Raw genomic sequence first — 20,147 nt, forward strand, 5'->3', positions numbered from 1 at the left:
GTTCCCTTGTCAGTTATGATATAGCACGTCTATTTCATACGATATCATTGTCACAGTAATTAACTGAATTTATCCATATATATTATTTTAAATTATATCTTTTTTCATTATAATTATATTTGGTTTATAATTCTGTTAAAGTTTTTTCCAAAACATAGCGTTACGTGCGAATTAGCAGATCGAATGTAGTTAGAAATTAATTGATTTACACAAATCCAATTGATATTTTGGAATGGGATGTATGACATTATTTAAATATGTAAACGTTTTGTTTAAGTTCTAATCAATTTGAAACAAGTTAATAAGTAAGTTACATTGACAAAATCAAAACTTCTGAATTAAAAAGCTATCCGTGTTCAAAAAACAAGTTTTTTAATTAAAGTCGTATAACTTTACCATCGTTTAATCGAAATCACCAAACTGCAAAAACTTGAAGACACTGTCTATATTTTAAATTTCAATAAACAGCATCCAAAAATATAAAAACACTTTTTTTGTTATTAAGCTTTAAAGATTAACCGTTTTTTGATTAATTCTTATCTGAAATTCAATTATATATTCTAACAAATAATTTTTACACACGCAGTGGTTCTACTGAGCATTGTCACACCAAAATGATAAAAATCTAACGTGAATTTTTTTAAACTGAGACCAAAACCGCAAATTCATCCCAGAAGCCTATGCTTGCTTACTGCTCACCCAGGCAAATATATATAACAACAGCACACAAAAGTAGATTGATTTTCTTTTGTTTGATCTAAAAACGATAGTCCCGATAACGCGATACACAAATAACTTTTTTCCTTTATAAATAAAGGAATACGTAGTGTGTCTAGAGAATAAAGAGACTATGATCGCCTGTACAAAATAACCGCACGTGAGCCAGAGTGAGTGGATGGATAAACGACTTTGAGCAAGTAAGAATAAGCACAGCACGTCTCCACTTGCTACCGCTATTAGATTATTGTAAATGCTTGCAGCAAGTGGACGTGTTGTTAGCGCATGTCGGCAAAATGACAAGCTTGAAAATGAAACAGCGTATCAACCATAAAATCTTTGGTGAAATTGAAAAAATCTCCAATTATTTTTATAACCTGCTACGTGAAACGTACAAAGACACATATCTTTCTTGTGCACGTGTGTTAGAATGACACAAGAGATTTTCTGAAAGCCGAGTTAATACGAAAGAGGATAAACAATCTAGACGGCCCAGCACATCAAAAACCGAGGAAAATGTGCGAAAAGTGAAAGAAATTGTAAACCAATACTACTACAAAAAAGTTCTGGAGTCTATGTAAGAAATAATCAGAAGAAAGCGATGAAACTTCTGAAAAAAATGGCTACATCGTCCATCAAGACAACACACCAGTTCATTCCACTCTGTGAGTGAAGCAGTTATTGGCCAAGGAGGGAGACACACTACTTGAATAACCACTGCATTTTCCTGACCTAGCTCCATGTGATTTTTATCTTTTCCCTAAAATCAAGTCTGGCTCTGAAGGGACAATCGTCGTTTATTCGATTTGGTTTCTATTGTGACGAAATAAACGACGAAGCCGCTGCATAGAAGCTTAGAAATGATGCCCTGATGCACTGATATAATCATTGGAAGTCGCGAACGCATCGCTGTTTACAAGCAGAAGGTTTATACATTGAAAGAGAACACAACTAATGTGAGTATACTACTCAAGATTTAAAGTTCCAGCTCAATCTCGTCGTTCTCTAGCCTCAACCCGTATATATATATAAAAAAAATATATTTATACAAAACTTTTAAAATTATACAGCCGTAATAGTTAAACGCTTTCAATAAAGTTTTAATGAGGATTTAAAACATCTTTGCTTCTGTTGTATCAATGAACTAGTTTGTTCCTGTGGCATCACAAAAATGCCATCACTATTCTTAAAATGGTAAAATATAAACATTCCATGAATAACTACGAGTATATTTTGAATTTTTCCATTTTTGTCAAAAATCTAACAATATGCTTGGAAGAAATGAGTTTTTATCTTCAATTTTTTGTATTTTGATACCTAAATGCAAAAGAATAAACATATCGAATTTTAACTCTATAATTTTACTCAAGTTACATCTATTAACATCAGGTTTGTGTTAAAATTTTCAGGTACAGTACATTTTATCTTTAAAGATCAGAGGAAAAAGCTGTGTTAATTTAATCCAATGAAAGTATTAGACTAGTAATATGGAAAGTATAGATTCTCTATTGTGTAGGTCAATAGTCTGCTAATTGTTTTATTTCCATTTTTACAAAACTCCCTTCTCCCTTAGGATTAAGTCAAATACAAATGTGACTGTATGTGGAAATGACTGTATTATACTGTGTTTTAAAATTTTACAATATTTGTTGCAAAAAGTTAAAACTAGAATTTTATTTTTTAACTTTTTATGAAAAGTTTTGCTTTCAGAATAATCAATTGTTTTATTTATTGAAAAATTTCATTTAAATGAGGTTTTAAAAGAAAAGATATCTTGCTATAATGGAGATTTGAAAATAGGAAATAAACCTTAAGAGTAAACCTGATAAATTTTATCATTTGTAACTGCTGAATTTATATAATATGAGGATTATTCCTAATACAGATTTACATTTTATACTAAACGATTCCAGGAAAAATATATATCAGACAGGTTTATAAAGATGGAGAATAATAAGGATAAAAAATTCAAAACACTCATTTAATTAAATTGCTTTTTGCCATTCGATCTTTAAGAAAAAAAATCACTGCGATTGTCATAAATAATTTGTATAGTCATATTAGTACAACTATGGCAATATTCGTACATTCAGTATAAGAAATTTTTTTAACACCACTAATAAATGTATTATTTATTTTCAGTTGGATTTTTCCGATAATAATCAAAGGATCAAAGCGATTGTTAAAAGAAGAAGATCTATATGAGACTTCAAAATATCACACTTCAGAGTATCTAGGGGATTTACTTCAGAAGTAAGTTAATCGATTTGTATTAAAAAATCTGATTAAGTTGAATATTTTTCTATGTTATACAATAACAAATAACTGGAATATTATTCTGTTACATTACACGTAGTCTTTCAAATATGAAAAAACTTTTTATATAAAAATTTAATATGAGATCTGGAACTTTTATAACCGAAAAAATTTAATTATTTCCACTTTTGTTATATAAAGGATTGACAAAAAATACAATCTTAGCTAAGAACATTTGAATCCCTCTCCCATAACTATCAACATTCTATTGTTTTCACACAGCCTGCAGCTCAATTGCACAAAATTTTATAGTTAGCATTAAAATTTCGTCTCTTGATTTGGTCTCGGGAACACCTATAATTTTTATCTTCTATAACAACCGATCACGTGACCGATTTTCCCAGCAAAAAACTAGAAAAAATGCTTCTTTCCCCTCTCAGAGGAGTCACATAACTAAAGCCAGACCAACGTCATCGCCGACCGTAAGAAGAAAATCACTGAACCCGCCATAGCTCCGAACCTACGAACATCGAAATCGTCCATCCCCACAGTCGCGAACTTTTATACTTGTGCTAAAAATGGGTTACCCTAAAAACATTATTTATTGAATATCTATGTGCCTTAGTGGACTTAAATCTCCGTGTAAACCTACAAAGATGTATGGAAACCCATGTAAACTCTCTCTCGAGCCCTTAGTCGATTAATCGAAGAAATTAGTGTTTGTAATTCATGTCGATCTTGTCTAATTTGAATAAACTTGTTTTATTTGTTAAATGGTATCCTCCTTTACTCGTATACTGCCTTCGCCTTATCGTCGACCCCGAATACTCTCCCTCTACTCGACCGACATATGAGAGTTCCAAACCTTGGAGCCAGTAATCGTAATTTAGCCACCTTGACAAGTGAGCAGGTTTAACGACCTGTTGCCGGAAATGGAGGTGAGACGGCCTACGATTTCCCCAGTGGTTCACACTAATACAAGTACAGTACATGACCTGAGTTATTTACATTTAATACATATAAAAAAATATATATACCACTTTACAAAGATAAAACTTAAAAGTGGACGCTTTACTTGTTTTACATTCTTTTGCTGAAGCAATAGCCTCAGAAGAAAGGTCGTCTCTGAAGTTTTGTGAATTATTTAAGGAGTGCTGATGGTGTGAATGGCAAAAAGGAAAGTTTTATCTTTGTAAAATCGTATTTATATTTCTTATATATAATAAATGAAAAAACTTGATTACTAATTAATAAATTAATAATAATTATTATTAACTTATTATGACTATCAGATATTAATAAGAATTTTACCCTGGTGTAACCTCTGGTCAAATAATATATGATTTTATTTACAGGGGCAAATAAAAAACATTTTCTGAAACTTATAGCCTAACAAAATCGTTTGTTTTTGCATATAGAAGTTACATAAATACAATAAGTCTCAATAATTTATTACACTCGTAGTAAACTAATAACAATAAATTACAAATCATAAAAATAAAAGAAAACATTAATATACATCCATTCCAGTAAATTACAGTCGACCTCCTATAACACGGTAGATACGTTCCTGTTTTTATGAATCCAGCTTCTACGAGTCCAGCCAATCACAGCCCGGCACGTATGCAGTTTACGGACTACGGCTGTTTCAAAGGTTTCTTCAATAAAATTAATCGATTCTAGACTAATTCGACTTAACATTTCCAAAATACGTATAATTTTTTGGGAATAATCCATATAAACTATGCTATAAACAAAAAATGGTAGGATTACTTACCGAGTGTGCACCGTACGACTATGCCGTTGCTTAAGCTTGTTTCCGTCATAAAGATTGTCATCGAATGGCGCTCCCGTGCTTCCTGATAAATTATTATTTTTTTTGCGAAAAATTCGCTGAACTTAAGAAACATCATTAATATAAATAGAATTTTGATGGACGTTAAATAATAAATGGTTTTTAGTAGGTCCGCTGCTCGTTTAAACTAAACGGTTTGTACAATCCTGTCGCGATACGAGTGGGCGATGACGTTTTACGGAATAATAGGAGTTTTTTTAGCATGTTTGTACGAATACTGTCGCAATTTTTTGCCGTGATATAGGAATCCGAAATATAGGAACCCGTGTTATAGGGGATCGACTGTACTTATCATAGTAGCTACTTGGAAAAAGATGAAATGAAATAAACATGCTTAGAATTAAACAGTTTTCTTTTGTTAAAATACTCCTGTTACATTATACCTTAGGTTAACTTTTAAATCGTTTTTATTTGTAATAATTTCACATGTTTTACATTGTGACAGTGCATACGAAGATTTTTCCAGCTATATTTCATAATGCATTCGTTTATGGTTTTCGAGAGCAATAAATAAAATGAATTCAAAGAATTTTCCAATCACTTCTGTTTCTTTTTTAACAAAAGCAGATCTAAAATGAAAAATTTTTACGTTTTTCAGCTCAAAATTTTTCATTTTAGATCTGCTTTTGTTAAAAAATAAAATAAGCCAATTTTTTAAAGACATTTATTTCACCATTTTAATCGAAGAAAATGAAGTCTAAACTTTTTTCAATATTAGGAGTATTTGAAAACTTTTATGTTTATCATTGGATTGACAGTCCAGAGTGGAAAAATCTTTTTAAAACTTGAAGTGGTTCCTAATAATTTAAACTAACGTTACTTTTTGTAACTCAAAGAATAATTCTTTTATTTCTTTTTTTATTAATCTTGCTTACAGATTTAATTTGTTAAGACATGGCATTAGGTACTAGCTGTATATTGACTGAATTTACGATCTTTCCAGCTTTTGTTGTCAGGAAAAATTAGTTATTTAGTATTTTTATTTCATGAAATCTTGTTCAAATATTCAAACTTATTAAGAACATCAAAAATTTTTATAATTTTTGTTAAGGTTTGCCTATAATTATAATTTTTTCACCATTTCAATGTTGTGGGTATTAATAAAGTCTATTTAACTCAGCTTTGCATAAGTTCAGGCAGGCTAATTATGGGCCAAGTGAATTTTGTACGACGTGGCAAGTATCTAGAAGGAGCTGCTCCCAAAAATTCCAGGTATATTACAACTTGTCCAAATATGATAATTCGTACTGAATGTAGAAATCTGTTACCTTAACTGCTCAACCTTTTAAGGATATCTAAAATTCTACTAGAAAAACGACAAAATTTTTGAAATAACTTTTGCTTTTTGTTAACAAGTTTTTCTAATTTATGCAATAAAGATACATGAAACAAAAAAGTTTTTAAATTAATTTCTTTAAAACTTTCTTCAGGAATGAAATTTAGACCAAACTCTAGCTAAATTGAAATGTATGGTTGGTATGAATTCAATAGAGAATTTAAAAAAGTAAAACATAAATTATAAATTTGGGAGTAAATATTCATTGGATTTAATACCCTGACTATTTTCTTAAGTAATAAATAGTGTTGCTAAGGGTAAATTAGATAATTTTCTTTTCTTTGAAATATAGTTGAAAAATAAGTTTTAAAGATCGGATATCTAACTACAAAATAACAATGCATTAAAAATTACAGACAACTTTGAATTTGTGGTTGATTGTTTCAACAGAAATGCTTTCTGTTTGAGAAATAAACTTATCGAAATGATAATACAACAACTACAAAAAGTTTCGCATTACGACATTATGTCTAAACATTAAGTAAAAGAATGCAATAAGAGATATAATGTTGTAATGATATATTTATTTTATAATGATATTGGAATTCTTCAGTCAAGCATGGTGGGATATTTTCTACGAGAAAGTTAAGATTGAAGAATTAAGATAAATTTTAAGTCGAGCTTGATGTTGTGATGTTGTTTACGCAACTCTTGACAAATTCGTTTTTACTCGATGTTGCTCAAGTCGGCGTTTACTGCATTCAGGGATCTCCGTTGTATTTATTGTTTCAGATTTAAAATTTATCTGACAAATTTTATTCTTCCACTCTCCCTGGGCATTTTTTGACAAAATAGCGAGTCATTTTAATTTCACATTGATAATTTAGTCCAAAGTGAGTTGTATGTACGTTAATTAGATAAGCTATTGTGCACTTTCTAAATAATAGGTTCGTTAGATCTTTACTTCCGATTGGATAATATAATGTCACGTGGTCACTACGAAAAGACTTTTTAAAGTGACCTAACACAGCTATCGTTTGTAAAATTTAAATTTAATAAAGTTTATAACACGAGATTTGCTAAAATATGTAAGAATGCAACTTAAGAACACTTCCCTCATCATGTGCGATCATCAGGTAGTCACTGTAAAAAGATTTTAAAAAAAAATATTATAGAAGTGACACGATGAGGCTATTATTAAGTTTAATTCTAAATTTAATGAAATAAGTTTAAAATAAGCTATTTGCCAAAATATTTGAGAACGTAACATAAAGGAAATTTCCTCATGAAGCATGAATGTCACGTAATCACTGACATCACTGAAAGAATAATGCGAGCATCGATCCGAAATCAATGAAATGTTTATTCTATAGCTAATATTTTTGAAAAATAAAAAGCCTAGACTTTCCATTAAAGCGTTAAACGAATATAACTAAAATGTTATCTGGATTGGATAACAATCGCAGAAGTTATAGAAATTCACACACACACAAACAGCGACTTTTATATTAGTGATTGTTTGCTAACATTTAATAGAATGTATCAGAAAATATTCACATAATTGTAAGATGAACAATTAATGTAATCTAAACAATGAACCCATTGCACAAAAAAAAGTTACACCAATGAACACGTAAAATCACACTTTTCACTTCCCGGCTGTTATGTATTGTTAACAAAAAAGTATTGGAATCCTGTCAAAATTGATCCTTCCTGTTTTCTTAGATCAGCATGTTTTTCCAATCTTGTCCAACCCAAAAAAAGAGTAAAACTTAAGTNGTAAGTCACTGTTTTCAGTCTGTAGGTGACTGGCATTTCATCTTCCTCGTTCTTCCAAACAATTCTTAAGAGATCTCGTTGCGCAGGCTCAATTACACACAAACAGCGACTTTTATATTAGTGATTGTTTGCTAACATTTAATAGAATGTATCAGAAAATATTCACATAATTGTAAGATGAACAATTAATGTAATCTAAACAATGAACCCATTGCACAAAAAAAAGTTACACCAATGAACACGTAAAATCACACTTTTCACTTCCTGGCTGTTATGTATTGTTAACAAAAAAGTATTGGAATCCTGTCAAAATTGATCCTTCTTGTTTTCTTAAATCAGCATGTTTTTCCAATCTTGTCCAACCCAAAAAAAAAGTAAAACTTAAGTGGATATGTATTGTTTGTCGATCTTTAATGGACTGTAAAAAATGAAAGTACTGCGGTTTTGCAAAAAATAACGTTTAATGCGGAATGAAACACTGATACAAAATGACTGCTACAAATGACCGTTAAGAACTAGTCTCGTTTCCAATTTTTTTAATAAAATTTTTTTTTTCAAAAATACGGTGGCGCTTGAGGCGTTAACATTCTGGCCTGCGTTGAAGTAATACTTCAATAAACAATGTTAAACATAAATTTAAATTTAATAATTACAACAGAAATGGCACATATAGATCACCAAGATGAACCACATTTTTTTTCTAGATGGACGGTAACAAGCTCAATTTGGTTATGCTTCTCTTATAAACACCACTAGGCGTTTTCTCCAGAACCACTCTCACCTTTCCGTCAGATCCCTTCTTGTACTCGGCCCAGCGACCAACTACCGGGTGGGAGATTTTAATCCTTTAAGAGGACCATTGAGTTTGGTGTTATATTCTCTTTCTCAAATTGCCACTTATGTCGAGCCTGTAAGTTGTTTAAGTAGTCCAATTTCCACTTACGCCATATAACTTGAACAAATTTAGTTAACATTTGTCATTGAGACAAATAATTATCTGGTTTACTAGTGAGATCTGATTCAGGTAGGCTAATCATAGGTCTTCCGATAAGAAAGTGTCCCGGAGTTAGAACTTGGAAGTCTCTTGGATCAGAGGACATAGGAGTGAGCGGTCGGCTATTCAAAATTCCTTCTATCTGTGTTGTGATGGTTATAAACTATTCTATAGGTAGATGTGCGTTACCCACGGTTTTTTTAGGTGATGTTAAAAGGGCTTCACTTTTGCTTCTCAAAGGCCACCGAAATTTGGTGATCTGGGTGGAATGAACTTCCAAGCGATTTCCTCGCTGGTGAGATAATCAGCTAAACTGTCAGGAGGTACTCTTACGTAGTTATGTAGACGTTCCAACTCCGTACTAGCACCCACAAAATTTGTGGCATTATCTGTCCAGATTGACGCACTTTTATCCCTTCTGCAAAAAAATCTTTTCAACGTTGCTATCATTGCCTCGGTTGATAAGTCGGTAACTACTTCATGGTGAATTGCCCTAGTCACAAGGCAAACGAAGATTGCGACGTAGCACTTGTGATCGATGCCCTTTCTCTGCCCCTTATATTTAATAAGAACAGGACCACAAAATCAATCCTTACACATTTAAAAGGGGAACTTGGAGTGATTCGCTCCGAAGGAAGATTTCCTAGGATTTGTTCCATACTTTTGGGTTTATTTCTAAAGCAAACGATGCACTCATGTACTACCCTTCTATCCAGGTTTCTTCCACTTAAAGGCCAGAATTCTTGTCTGACGAGGTAAAGTAAAGTCTGGGGACCAACATGCAAATTTTTCAGATAATAATATCTCATAATTAAGTGGGTTAACTTGTGATTTTTAGGTAGCAGAATTGGAAACTTTTTGTCAAATGGTAAATTTGAATTGCTCAATCTACCGCCGACTCTCATTATGCCTTGCTTATCTAGAAAGGGATGCAATCTGCTTAACTGACCTTTCGTTAGATTCCTTCTCATTTGCAGTGTTTTTATTTCTTCGGCAAAGGCAATTCCTTGTACCTTGCCGATCAAATAAATTTTGGACTCCTGGAGTTCTTCCCTTGATAAAGGTCCAGATCGACGATTTACATGCCTTATGTTATGTAGAAACCGGAAAATATAACTGAGTATGCGAATTAATTTCATATAATTTATTAAGTTCAAACAAGGTATTGTCAAGGTCAGAGCTTGACACTGACATTAAATTAACGTCCGATTGTTTTTTCAGCTCAGATAGATATTGTTCATCTGAGGAAGTGTCGATGGCATATTCATTCTGATGTTCAACGGATGATGCTGTTTGAGATTGCAGTCCATTCCGCCATAATTCCATGGATAGTAGATCTTGCGGTTTTAAACCCCGAGAAACTACATCTGCAGGATTGGAGTGGGAGGCTATATGTTTCCAGTGACAGCCTTCAGTAATAGATCGTATCTTTTCCACTCGATTCGTAATAAAGGTCTTCAGGCGATATGCGGGAGTGTTGATCCAAGCGATGGCAATAGTTGAATCTGTATGTAACATCACCTCAGCTATATCAATTCACAGACATGAGCATACTTTTTGATCAGCTAAGACAGTACAAGACAAGCTGATAGCTCTAATCGAGTGATTGTAATTACCTTAAGAGAAGCGACACGAGATTTACTAACAATAAGTCGTGTCTTGCCAGTTCCATCTTCCCTTATGCAATGCATGTAAACTACTGCTCCATAAGCTGACTCTGAGGCATCTGCATATCTTAGCAAGACAGCTCTTTCAAGGGGATCTGTCAAAATATATCTGGTAATCTTAAGATCGTTTAGGGCTTTCAAGGATGATACAAAGTTCACCCATTCATAGTTAAGGTTTTCTGGTAGGGTATCTTCCCATTCGAGCTTACTGAGCCACAGTTTCTGTAGAAAGATCTTTGCTCGATTTATAACTGGTCCTAGAAGACCCAAAGAGTCATAAAGCCTGGCGATGACACTCATTGCTTCCCGTTTCGTATAAAGCAATTTTTCTGCAATCGATACCTTGAATATGAACTGATCTTCAACCGGCTTCCAAATAACTCCTAAGGTTTTTACTGTTGGTTCCGCACTTGAGGAAAAGCAATGTTCTTTATTTTCTGGTGAACTGCTGTTCATCAACTTCATTGAATTAGAGTTCCATTTGTGTAGTGCCATTCCACATGTAATCAACATATTGCACAACTGAGATTGTAGTTCGAGGGCAACATCGAAATCTTGCTCACCTGACACGATGTCATCCATGTAGACATCTCGTAATATGGTTTTAGAGACCAGAGGACAGCTTTCTGCTTCATCGTGAGCCAACTGCTTAAGAGTTTTTACCGCAAGAAACGGAGCACTGGCAGTCCCGTAAGTCACTGTTTTCAGTCTGTAGGTGACTGGCATTTCATCTTCCTCGTTCTTCCAAACAATTCTTAAGAGATCTCGTTGCGCAGGCTCAATTAGAATTTGACGAAACATTTTCTGGATATCTGTTGTAAATGCGTACTTGTATTTTCGAAATCCTGTCATAATCTCGAAAACATCTTCCTTTACTTCACCTTTCAAGAGATGATCATAGTCGATATAAGTAGTGTTGACCCTTGAGTTGGTTTATTTTTGAGTATTTAAAGTAAGATGCAATTGTATACAAATGCACATATACTCACTTGGGGTTTATTTAGTCTTGGAAACGTATGAATTGCATGCTAATAATAAGGTCCAAGGACTTTTTATTTACCTGATATGTATTTTATATATAATAATAATATTAATACATCACACACAGTACACAAAACATTTAGGCTTTACTTCACCTTTCAAGAGATGATCATTTAGGCTCAGTCCAGCAGTTGTGGGAGCAGATGCGATGAAGAGTACTCTTAACTTTGTAGTGGTTTTGTCTGGTCTGAACACACCATGATGCGAAAGGTAATAACATATGGGGTTTGCTGTCTGATCAGCAGAACGCTCCTGCACCTTTTCCATATGGCCCAAATCCAAATACTCCTTCATAAAATTCTGATATAACTCCTTTAATTGATTGTCCCTTGATAGTCTCTTCCACAGTTGATTCAATCTCCTCAATGCTAATTTCCTTCACTTTCCCAAGTTTTGTATGTCCTTGGTTGCCATCTGCACAATGTATCTCCCGTCCTCATTACGTCTGTGAGTTCTTTGATAATGATCTTCGAAATACTCCTCTTCTTTACTCATCAAACTTGGAGCATCTGTTAGAGTCTCTATTTGCCAGAACCTCTGTAAACATTTATCGACTGACTCTGGCTCTGATATTCGTGCATAATATTAGATCTTGATTATTAGATTCTGTTGATCCAGTTGCGATGTATCCAAAAACTGTGTTGCGAAAAATGTTAGGTTATTATTGCACGTTGGACGAATTTGATCGTTCTTAACTATTTCAAAGAATGTTTCAGCTCCAATAAGCATGTCAATCTTGCCTGATGTAGCAAATCTTGGATCAGCTAACTGACGTGGAATTTCTGTTTTGCTAATGTGTAGAGAGGAAACAGGGAGTAAATCCGTGATTCTTGGCACCACTAAGAATTCTAGCTTCTTAGAAAAAGATCCATTGCTGTTTATTATTCTGGCAGGCAGCTTAAACTTGACCGAAGTTTTATTTCCACTTATACTGGAGACTGTGAGATCGATTCTTTCTTGCGGGGTACCCAGACAACTTGCGAAATCTCTAGTAACGATATTTGACATACTGCTTGAGTCTAATTCTGCGCGTGCTTGAATGCTGGCTCCGGTAGTATGATTTAAAACCCAAACCATGGCTGTCGAGAGAATTACTGTCTTATTTCCATTGTCAATGCATGACAGTGAATGAGGTATACTTTCACGAAACTCTATTGCTTCGGGATTAAGGTCTTGCTTGATTGGAGTCGGTTTGCTGTCGACCACTGACACATTTGAACCAATCATAGCTTGTTTCTCTCGCTGCAGTAATGTATTATGTCGCTTTCGGCATATCATACAGCAGCTCTTGAAGTTGCAATTGGATAACTTATGCCGATCACTTAAGCAATTAAAACAGAGGTTGTTTTTGGCCACAACATCGTTTCTTTGGGAAGCTTCCAGTCGTAAAAAGGAATCACAATTGTAAACAGAATGATTTTGCTTACATAAAATGCAATGAGGCATAGAAATGCTACATTTCACGAACAAGCTTTTCGGTTTAACTCTATGTTGACTGCACCTTGGTTTCACGAACGTGGTCTTATTAATATTTTCTAAAATCTGAGAACGCTTTTCCAAAAATGAAATTAAATTATCTAGTTTAGGAACGTCATTCGAACTGATACTGAACTCATACTGTTTTAGAGTCTCCTTATCAAGCTTCTGAAGTAGGATATTTAAAATTAAGATATGAGAAAGCTCATTCCTTTCATATCCTAGGACTTTTAGTGCTCGCATATTCCTATTGATGCTATGAATTAAACTCCTCAAACCCCTTCCTGACTCATAAGGTAATTTTACAGAGTCCAGAATCGCATTAACATGGGTTTCTACTATTAATTTCTTGTTTTCGTACCTTTCTTGTAGCGCTTGAAACAATGAAGCAAACGAATCGTTTAACGTTTCTAAACTCTTAGCTTCCCCTATGAGAGCAGCCTTCAAATAATGTAGTTTTTGTTCTGCCGACAGTTGCTCGCTTGACGTAATGATATTATCAAATTGCATTTTAAAGTTACTCCATTCTTCATATCTTCCAGAGAATTTTGGTAGAGGAATCTCCGGCAACTTAATATTAGCGGAGTTATTTCGAACTACGGGGCCCTGTGTCACCGTGACCACGGACGAATCTGCTTCTAATCGTTTAATACGAGACTGGATCTTAAATTTACAACTTATAATTTTGTCCTCATATTCTTCACTATTGACTATCTCAGTGTCATAATCAGTTGGGCTAGTAATGAAACCCTCAATCTCCCCGTCTAAGGTTCTCAATGACTCTTCCTTTCGACTCAACTGATCCAGTATTTCTAGATGAGTTTCTGTCTCTCTATCGTCGCTTTCAATTAGACTATCGATTTTACTAATTAATTTCGTCACACTAGCTCTTCTTGAAGCGCGTTTTTTCTTTAATTTCTCGAGTTGATTTATTTTAAACTGTCTACTACGTATAACGAACAGATAAATTCCTCCTACCTTGGATAGGTGACTTAATGAAGTTTGACCCAATCTTATTTGCTCGAGAAGTTGTCTCTCTTTTCTTCTTGATCCGCCTCGACAAACCAGATGTTTGCCGATCTTTAATGGACTGTAAAAATATGAAAGTACTGCGGTTTTGCAAAAAATAACGTTTAATGCGGAATGAAACACTGATACAAAATGGCTGCTACAAATGACCGTTACAGAACTACAGTAGAGCGTCGTTTATCCGAAAGTCGGTTATTCGAAACGTCAATTATCTGAAGGATTCCAGTCAGCAAATTTAAGTTTTTGCTGGTACTGTGACGCTGCAATTTTGGCTATATCTTGGGCTACCCCAATATTTTTTTTGTTGGTGTGTGTATTTTAGTTGACAGCACTGGCACTTTTGTGTGGTGTTTTTCTGAGGACTGTGTGTGGTGCTGAATCAAGCGTTTTTGATACTAGATAATCTTCTGAAGTATATATTTTTTGTTTTTTATATTTTTCAATATATTTATTTTGTTTGTAAGAAATAAAGAAATAATTTTTAACGAAACAATAGCCACGATTATAATTTTAAAAAATATACGTTAATCTTAACATCGACGAAAATTCAACGCGAAGCGACACGCAATGGAGAAAAATTTCAACACGGGATAGGTTAATATATTTTTTCGTACATAATCGGTTATCCGAAAAGTAAGTTATCCGAACAACTCCAGTCCCCAATTGATTCGGATAAACGACGCTCTACTGTAGTTTCGTTTCCAATTTTTTTTAATAAAAATTTTTTTTTACAAAAATTCGGTGGCGCTTGAGGCCCTAACATGTGTAGTCGATATAAGTAGTGTTGACCCTTGAGTTGGTTCATTTTTTAGTATTTAGTGTAAGATGCAATTGTATACAAATGCACATGTACTCACTTGGGGTTTATTTAGTCTTGGAAACGTATGAATTGCATGCTGATAATAAAGTCCAAGGACTTTTTATTTACCTGATATGTATTCTTATATATTAATAATATTAACACATCACACACACTACACAAAAGCGTGGGAACATTACAATTGAATAGAAATACATACATTGCACTACAAAAGGCCACTATATGTAATACATGCCATATTGTTAGGAAAATGCTGAATACAGACACTGACACACTTATTTAATGTTAGTTTTTGGTTGCTATGCCATGACTCTGGTCTGGCATAGTACACAGCTACCGGTGTGTACCGAGTTTAACCCACTAAACACAATAATAATAATACATAAAAGAAAACTGTAATTAAATTATAATGATATGACATTTGAGCGATAGAAAACGTAGTTTATATACGAGACTTGTTTGAATACTACTGAACACTGGTTAATGGCTATATCCCCATGCTCAATCTAAGAAAGTTAATTATTATATTTTAAACTCAACACTCTTCCAATGAAAATAAAACAATAACATTGACATTTGATTCACTTCTAACCAAAGCATTTATTTACAGTCATAAAACAAATAAGTGTGTATTAACACTCATGATGGTAAGAGGAAATTCACTTTCTGAAGGTAAAGTAATTAGTTAACTTTTTTTTATTTTTATCTTTGAAAATAACACATACCACTGAAAGTATAATGAAACAAGATATCAATCTGCGAAACTAGAATGTTTTTTCAGCCAGTTGAAATTTGAAATAGTAATTTTGTTGCGTTTTATATCAAATTACGTTAAAATAAATAGAAATATTTTCGAATACACAACTATTAAATTATAGAAAAATAGAAAAGTTAAACATATAAATGTGGTTTTTGATGCTATCATCAGTTTTTTAAAAGTGTCAGTTTTGTAAATGAAACAGTGGCATTTGTAAAATATTTTAAACGGAAACACCAGCATTTAAAAATTAAATATATCGAAGTATAAAAATTCATGTTAGAATGATTAAAATGTAAATAAATTGGGACATATTGATTGAAATTTTGGTTGTAATTTTTTATATTTATTACAAATTTTTCAGAGAATGGAATAAAGAACTGAAGCAAAAAAATCCAAGCATACTGAAAGCTTTGTTACGCTTTGTTGGATGGAAATACCTAATAATACTTTTACTTGCAATTATCAAGGTAAGATGAGAACTGATTTGAAATAATTATATCATGTATTAAAGTAATCAAATGAACTGATATTTATATATATTTACAGCATACAGCAGTAATTGGATTCCAAACATATTTATTAAGATTCACAATACATTATTTTGAGAACAGACTGGAATGGAACCAATATAATTTTTATCTAATAGTTGCAGGATTTTTTGGCTTAAGTCTCATGTATTTGTTTATATTTAATACTTGTATGTTTATTTCACAATTATATGGAATGAAATTAAAAATAGCTTTTTGCACTGTGGTCTATAGAAAGGTAAGTATCAAATGTAATATATTATGAATACAGTATTACATTATTAAATAAATTAACATTATAATTATAAACTGTTTCTAAACGCAAATTTTCGATAAATAGGTAGTTTTATTTTCGTCATGCAAAGTAATTTCAAAAAATTTGTGAAGAAGTGACATTTTGCTACACATTTTTTAATATTTTGTATTAAAAGTTGCTTTAGTTAATGTTTTTATTTAGTATTATGTTTCGTTGTTTAGACGCATACTACAGTATTACTCTAAAGTTATGTTACGTTAACTTTTATCGTTTATAACATATTTTTTAAATATATCTGTTCTATAGGGCACTACAAAGAATAAAGTGTACAAAAGTTTAAGTAAATAAAGATAAACGAAACTACAAATAGCTCATACATTTACATAATTAATATAAGAGAATACAGTTACAATTTAATTAAGGATTAAAATGATGACAGATGCCGGTTATGTACATTACAGAAACTATATAATAGTTGTAATTGGGAAAAGAAGATAGAGCTAACAATTAGTGATACGTTAAATAACACAATATAGGCCTATAAAGCCTTATCTGCAATATATTTGTAAGTTTATGGCATTATATCTAATATAATAGTTATTTTAACCCAGCTTCTGTTTTAAATTAAACACAAAGTACACATTAACACTGGGGTAGTAAAATCAGTTTCCTAAACGTTTTTCAGCTATATTGATCAGCTCTCGTCATGTAGTTTAGGAATTTGGACCAACATCAAACATTACATCAAAAATTTTTCGATTGATTTAAAAACAAGAAAAAAAAAAACAGAAATATTGGAAACGAATTTTCAACAAATTTTTGCAATAAATTAAAAATTCCAATTATTATAATAACAATAAAATATCTTTAAAAATTTATACAATAACATAACTATGTAATATTTAACACTGCGCATACTAGAAGGGGTTTTTGTTCGTTCTAAACCCTTTTGTAATGGCGTATCTCAATGCTGTTAGAAATCGCTTTAATTAATAATCGGAATTTTTAATTTATTGAATAAATTTGTTAAAAATTCCTTTATGTTAATTCTGTTTTAAAATCTTTGAAGAAATGTTTGATGTTAAGTTGTTTCGAATTCGAACACTATTTTCTTGATGAGGGCTCATCTATAAAGACGAAAGATGTTTATTATAGTAATTTTAACTAGTGGTAAGGTGTTGTAAGGTGTTGTTTGTATTCAGTTATAACAAATTACTAAAATTTATTTCACGATTATATGTATTAGCCGGTACACAGTGCTCATTTTACAAGAAAAGAACAATTATATTTGTTGCAGTTTATTACAATTCTTACAAAAGTACTTTTTAATCAGAGTTTTGAGGATTATGAAGAGTGCTTCGTTCCCAGTCAGTTTATAAGGCGCAAATAGACAGTCAATACCTTGTGTACTTTTAATAAGATGGAGTTCAAAGCGTTCCTGTCCACACTTGGACATTCAAAAAATGTAGTGCAGTGGATTATCAGGCACATAACACAGCTCTCATCGATTTATTTCTTGAATGTGGAAGCGTGCAAGATAGCTGGCAAAGCAGTCGTGCCCTATAAAGAACTGTACCGCCTCATATAAAAGATTGTTTTTGGATAGATGATTAATTTTCTTGATTGTAGTGAAAACGAGACGAGTGACTGCTCCTGTGTCTGTAATTTTTTGAATCTTCTGCCATAGATGTTGATTAAACTTTATCGTCCAGTTTGACAATAGTTTTTGTGAGAGCAGTAGAAATGTGTTCACCTAAACCATTTTAGGCTGCCTACCTAGCAAGGGCATCTGCCCTCTGGTTATAAAGACCCTTTCATGTCTTCTAAATCAGTTCACTAAAAATTCGTTTTTACTATTTACTATCACCCAGTTGATTTCATTGCTAATAGGGTAAGTATTAAATGGATTTTTCAAGATAATAGAGGAGATGTAGGAGTCAGTGTTCATGTTCATCTTCTTGTATGTGATGTTATGGTTACACCAGTTCACTGCACTAAGTAATGCACTCAGTTTAGCTTGATGTACCATACTTGATGTTGAAGATTGATCTAAACGTGTTCTTCTTGTACCCATTATAAACTTCTTTACAATCTTCTTGTACCCCTTATAAACTTCAATAGCGCTGCCTGTCTAGTTATCCTGCTTGGATCCATCAATGTACTGTACACACTTATATTGGAATAATGAAAAATTCAATTAGAAAGAAGTGGCTATAAATAGGGGAGTGGTGTCTGACTAACATCATAGACTCCCTCCAGGATGGGATGATCCAATAGTGCATTGAAAGCTGGAACATATACGCCATGTGTTATAAGCTCTATTCAAGCCAGTGATTTGATCTCCAGAGTGATCGGCTGATTGCTGCCAAGAGATGTAAAATACTAGTTTAGTGGAGGTAAACTTGTAAGCACTAGAAACCACCAACAGGTCACGTTGTTGAGTACTTATTAATCGTTTCCGATTGTATATTTTATTTATATTGTCTACCTGTACTGCAATACAATACAACACAATACAATACTTTTATTTTGTCTGAATAATGCAATAATACAATACCAGCACTGCTGAGAATAATTGGCGGTAAGATAGAACAGAGGATATGATATCAGTGTGTCCGCAATGAAATTTCAAAACGTACTGAAGCGCCTTCAAAAAATGTACTATTTTCCTTCAAAATGTACTAGTTCTATGAATACTTTGTTTACGTGCCTATATATATATAGGCACGTAATATATATATATACAATAAACTATATATATATATATAGTTTATTGTCAAATAATTTCATTTTAAATCTTATTTTTGGAATTATTTGAAAGCTATTTAAAATTAAAAATATACCTACACATCTATTATTTATTATAAAATGAGCATTACATTGACATTTATTAATAATACTATTGAATTTCATCTTAATTTTATAACCGATCGTGGAAAAAATTAATTATAAATTTGTTATATTATTTTATTCTTTATTATACTTTAAATTTTTTTTATGTTATTGCATCACTTTACAAAGTGGTATATAAGTAATTGCATCAGTTTTAGTACCTATTTAATTAATTTCAATCATGACAGCAAAAGATAAGGATGTTTGTTTCTTTTAAACTATTTGATGAAAACGTTACATAAAATTGGGGTTGTATAATCATCCGAAATTATTATTACATTTTTGACTGGAAATTACAGGATTTATGCAATTTTAGTTTAATTAATGTCATATAAAACTGACTGCTCGTTCAAGTTTGCTTAAAACACGCGACTCAAAAAACCCTAAAATGGCAGCTCAAGAAGTAGATCACGCGTGTCCTGATCTTCTTATATAGACCTTGGAACAGTCGGAAGCGCGGCCATTTTGGAACCATACGTAACATTAACCCTTATTTCTTTTACTACGATTACTAAAATTGAAGTTCATAATTTAAGAATTAAATTATAGTGGTAGAAAATAATATAAAAGTATTTATAACATTTATACTCGTACAATTTCAAAACTATTTTCTGTAATAATTTGTTTCTGACTGAACGGATATTTTGATATTATTGACGACAAAAGTTTAAAATCATTGATTTTCGTACCTGTCCATTATTTTTGTTTGACGGAGTTGAATTGTTTGGACCACGTGGCATGAAAAATTTTGTCAAGTTCCTGAAGAGAATGTGCAGACAACTGAACGTATCAAAGACCACTG

The 20,147-nt window shown here is 32.4% G+C and overlaps 1 protein-coding gene across 1 annotated transcript in view; it reads left to right on the plus strand.

Annotated features, from left to right (window-relative positions):
* LOC111634725 (multidrug resistance-associated protein 4-like) overlaps positions 1 to 20,147 on the plus strand; it is a 64,957-nt gene that overhangs the window by 16,696 nt on the left and 28,114 nt on the right. Inside the window, exons 3-4 of the mRNA XM_023379563.1 lie at positions 16,032 to 16,137; positions 16,217 to 16,435. Of these exons, the coding sequence (XP_023235331.1) occupies positions 16,032 to 16,137; positions 16,217 to 16,435 (325 nt within the window). The remainder of the gene's footprint in view (positions 1 to 16,031; positions 16,138 to 16,216; positions 16,436 to 20,147) is intronic.

The sequence above is a fragment of the Centruroides sculpturatus genome, unplaced genomic scaffold, assembly GCF_000671375.1.
Source record: "Centruroides sculpturatus isolate CEXI.00-Female unplaced genomic scaffold, Cexi_2.0 scaffold822, whole genome shotgun sequence".
Lineage (NCBI taxonomy): Eukaryota > Metazoa > Arthropoda > Arachnida > Scorpiones > Buthidae > Centruroides > Centruroides sculpturatus.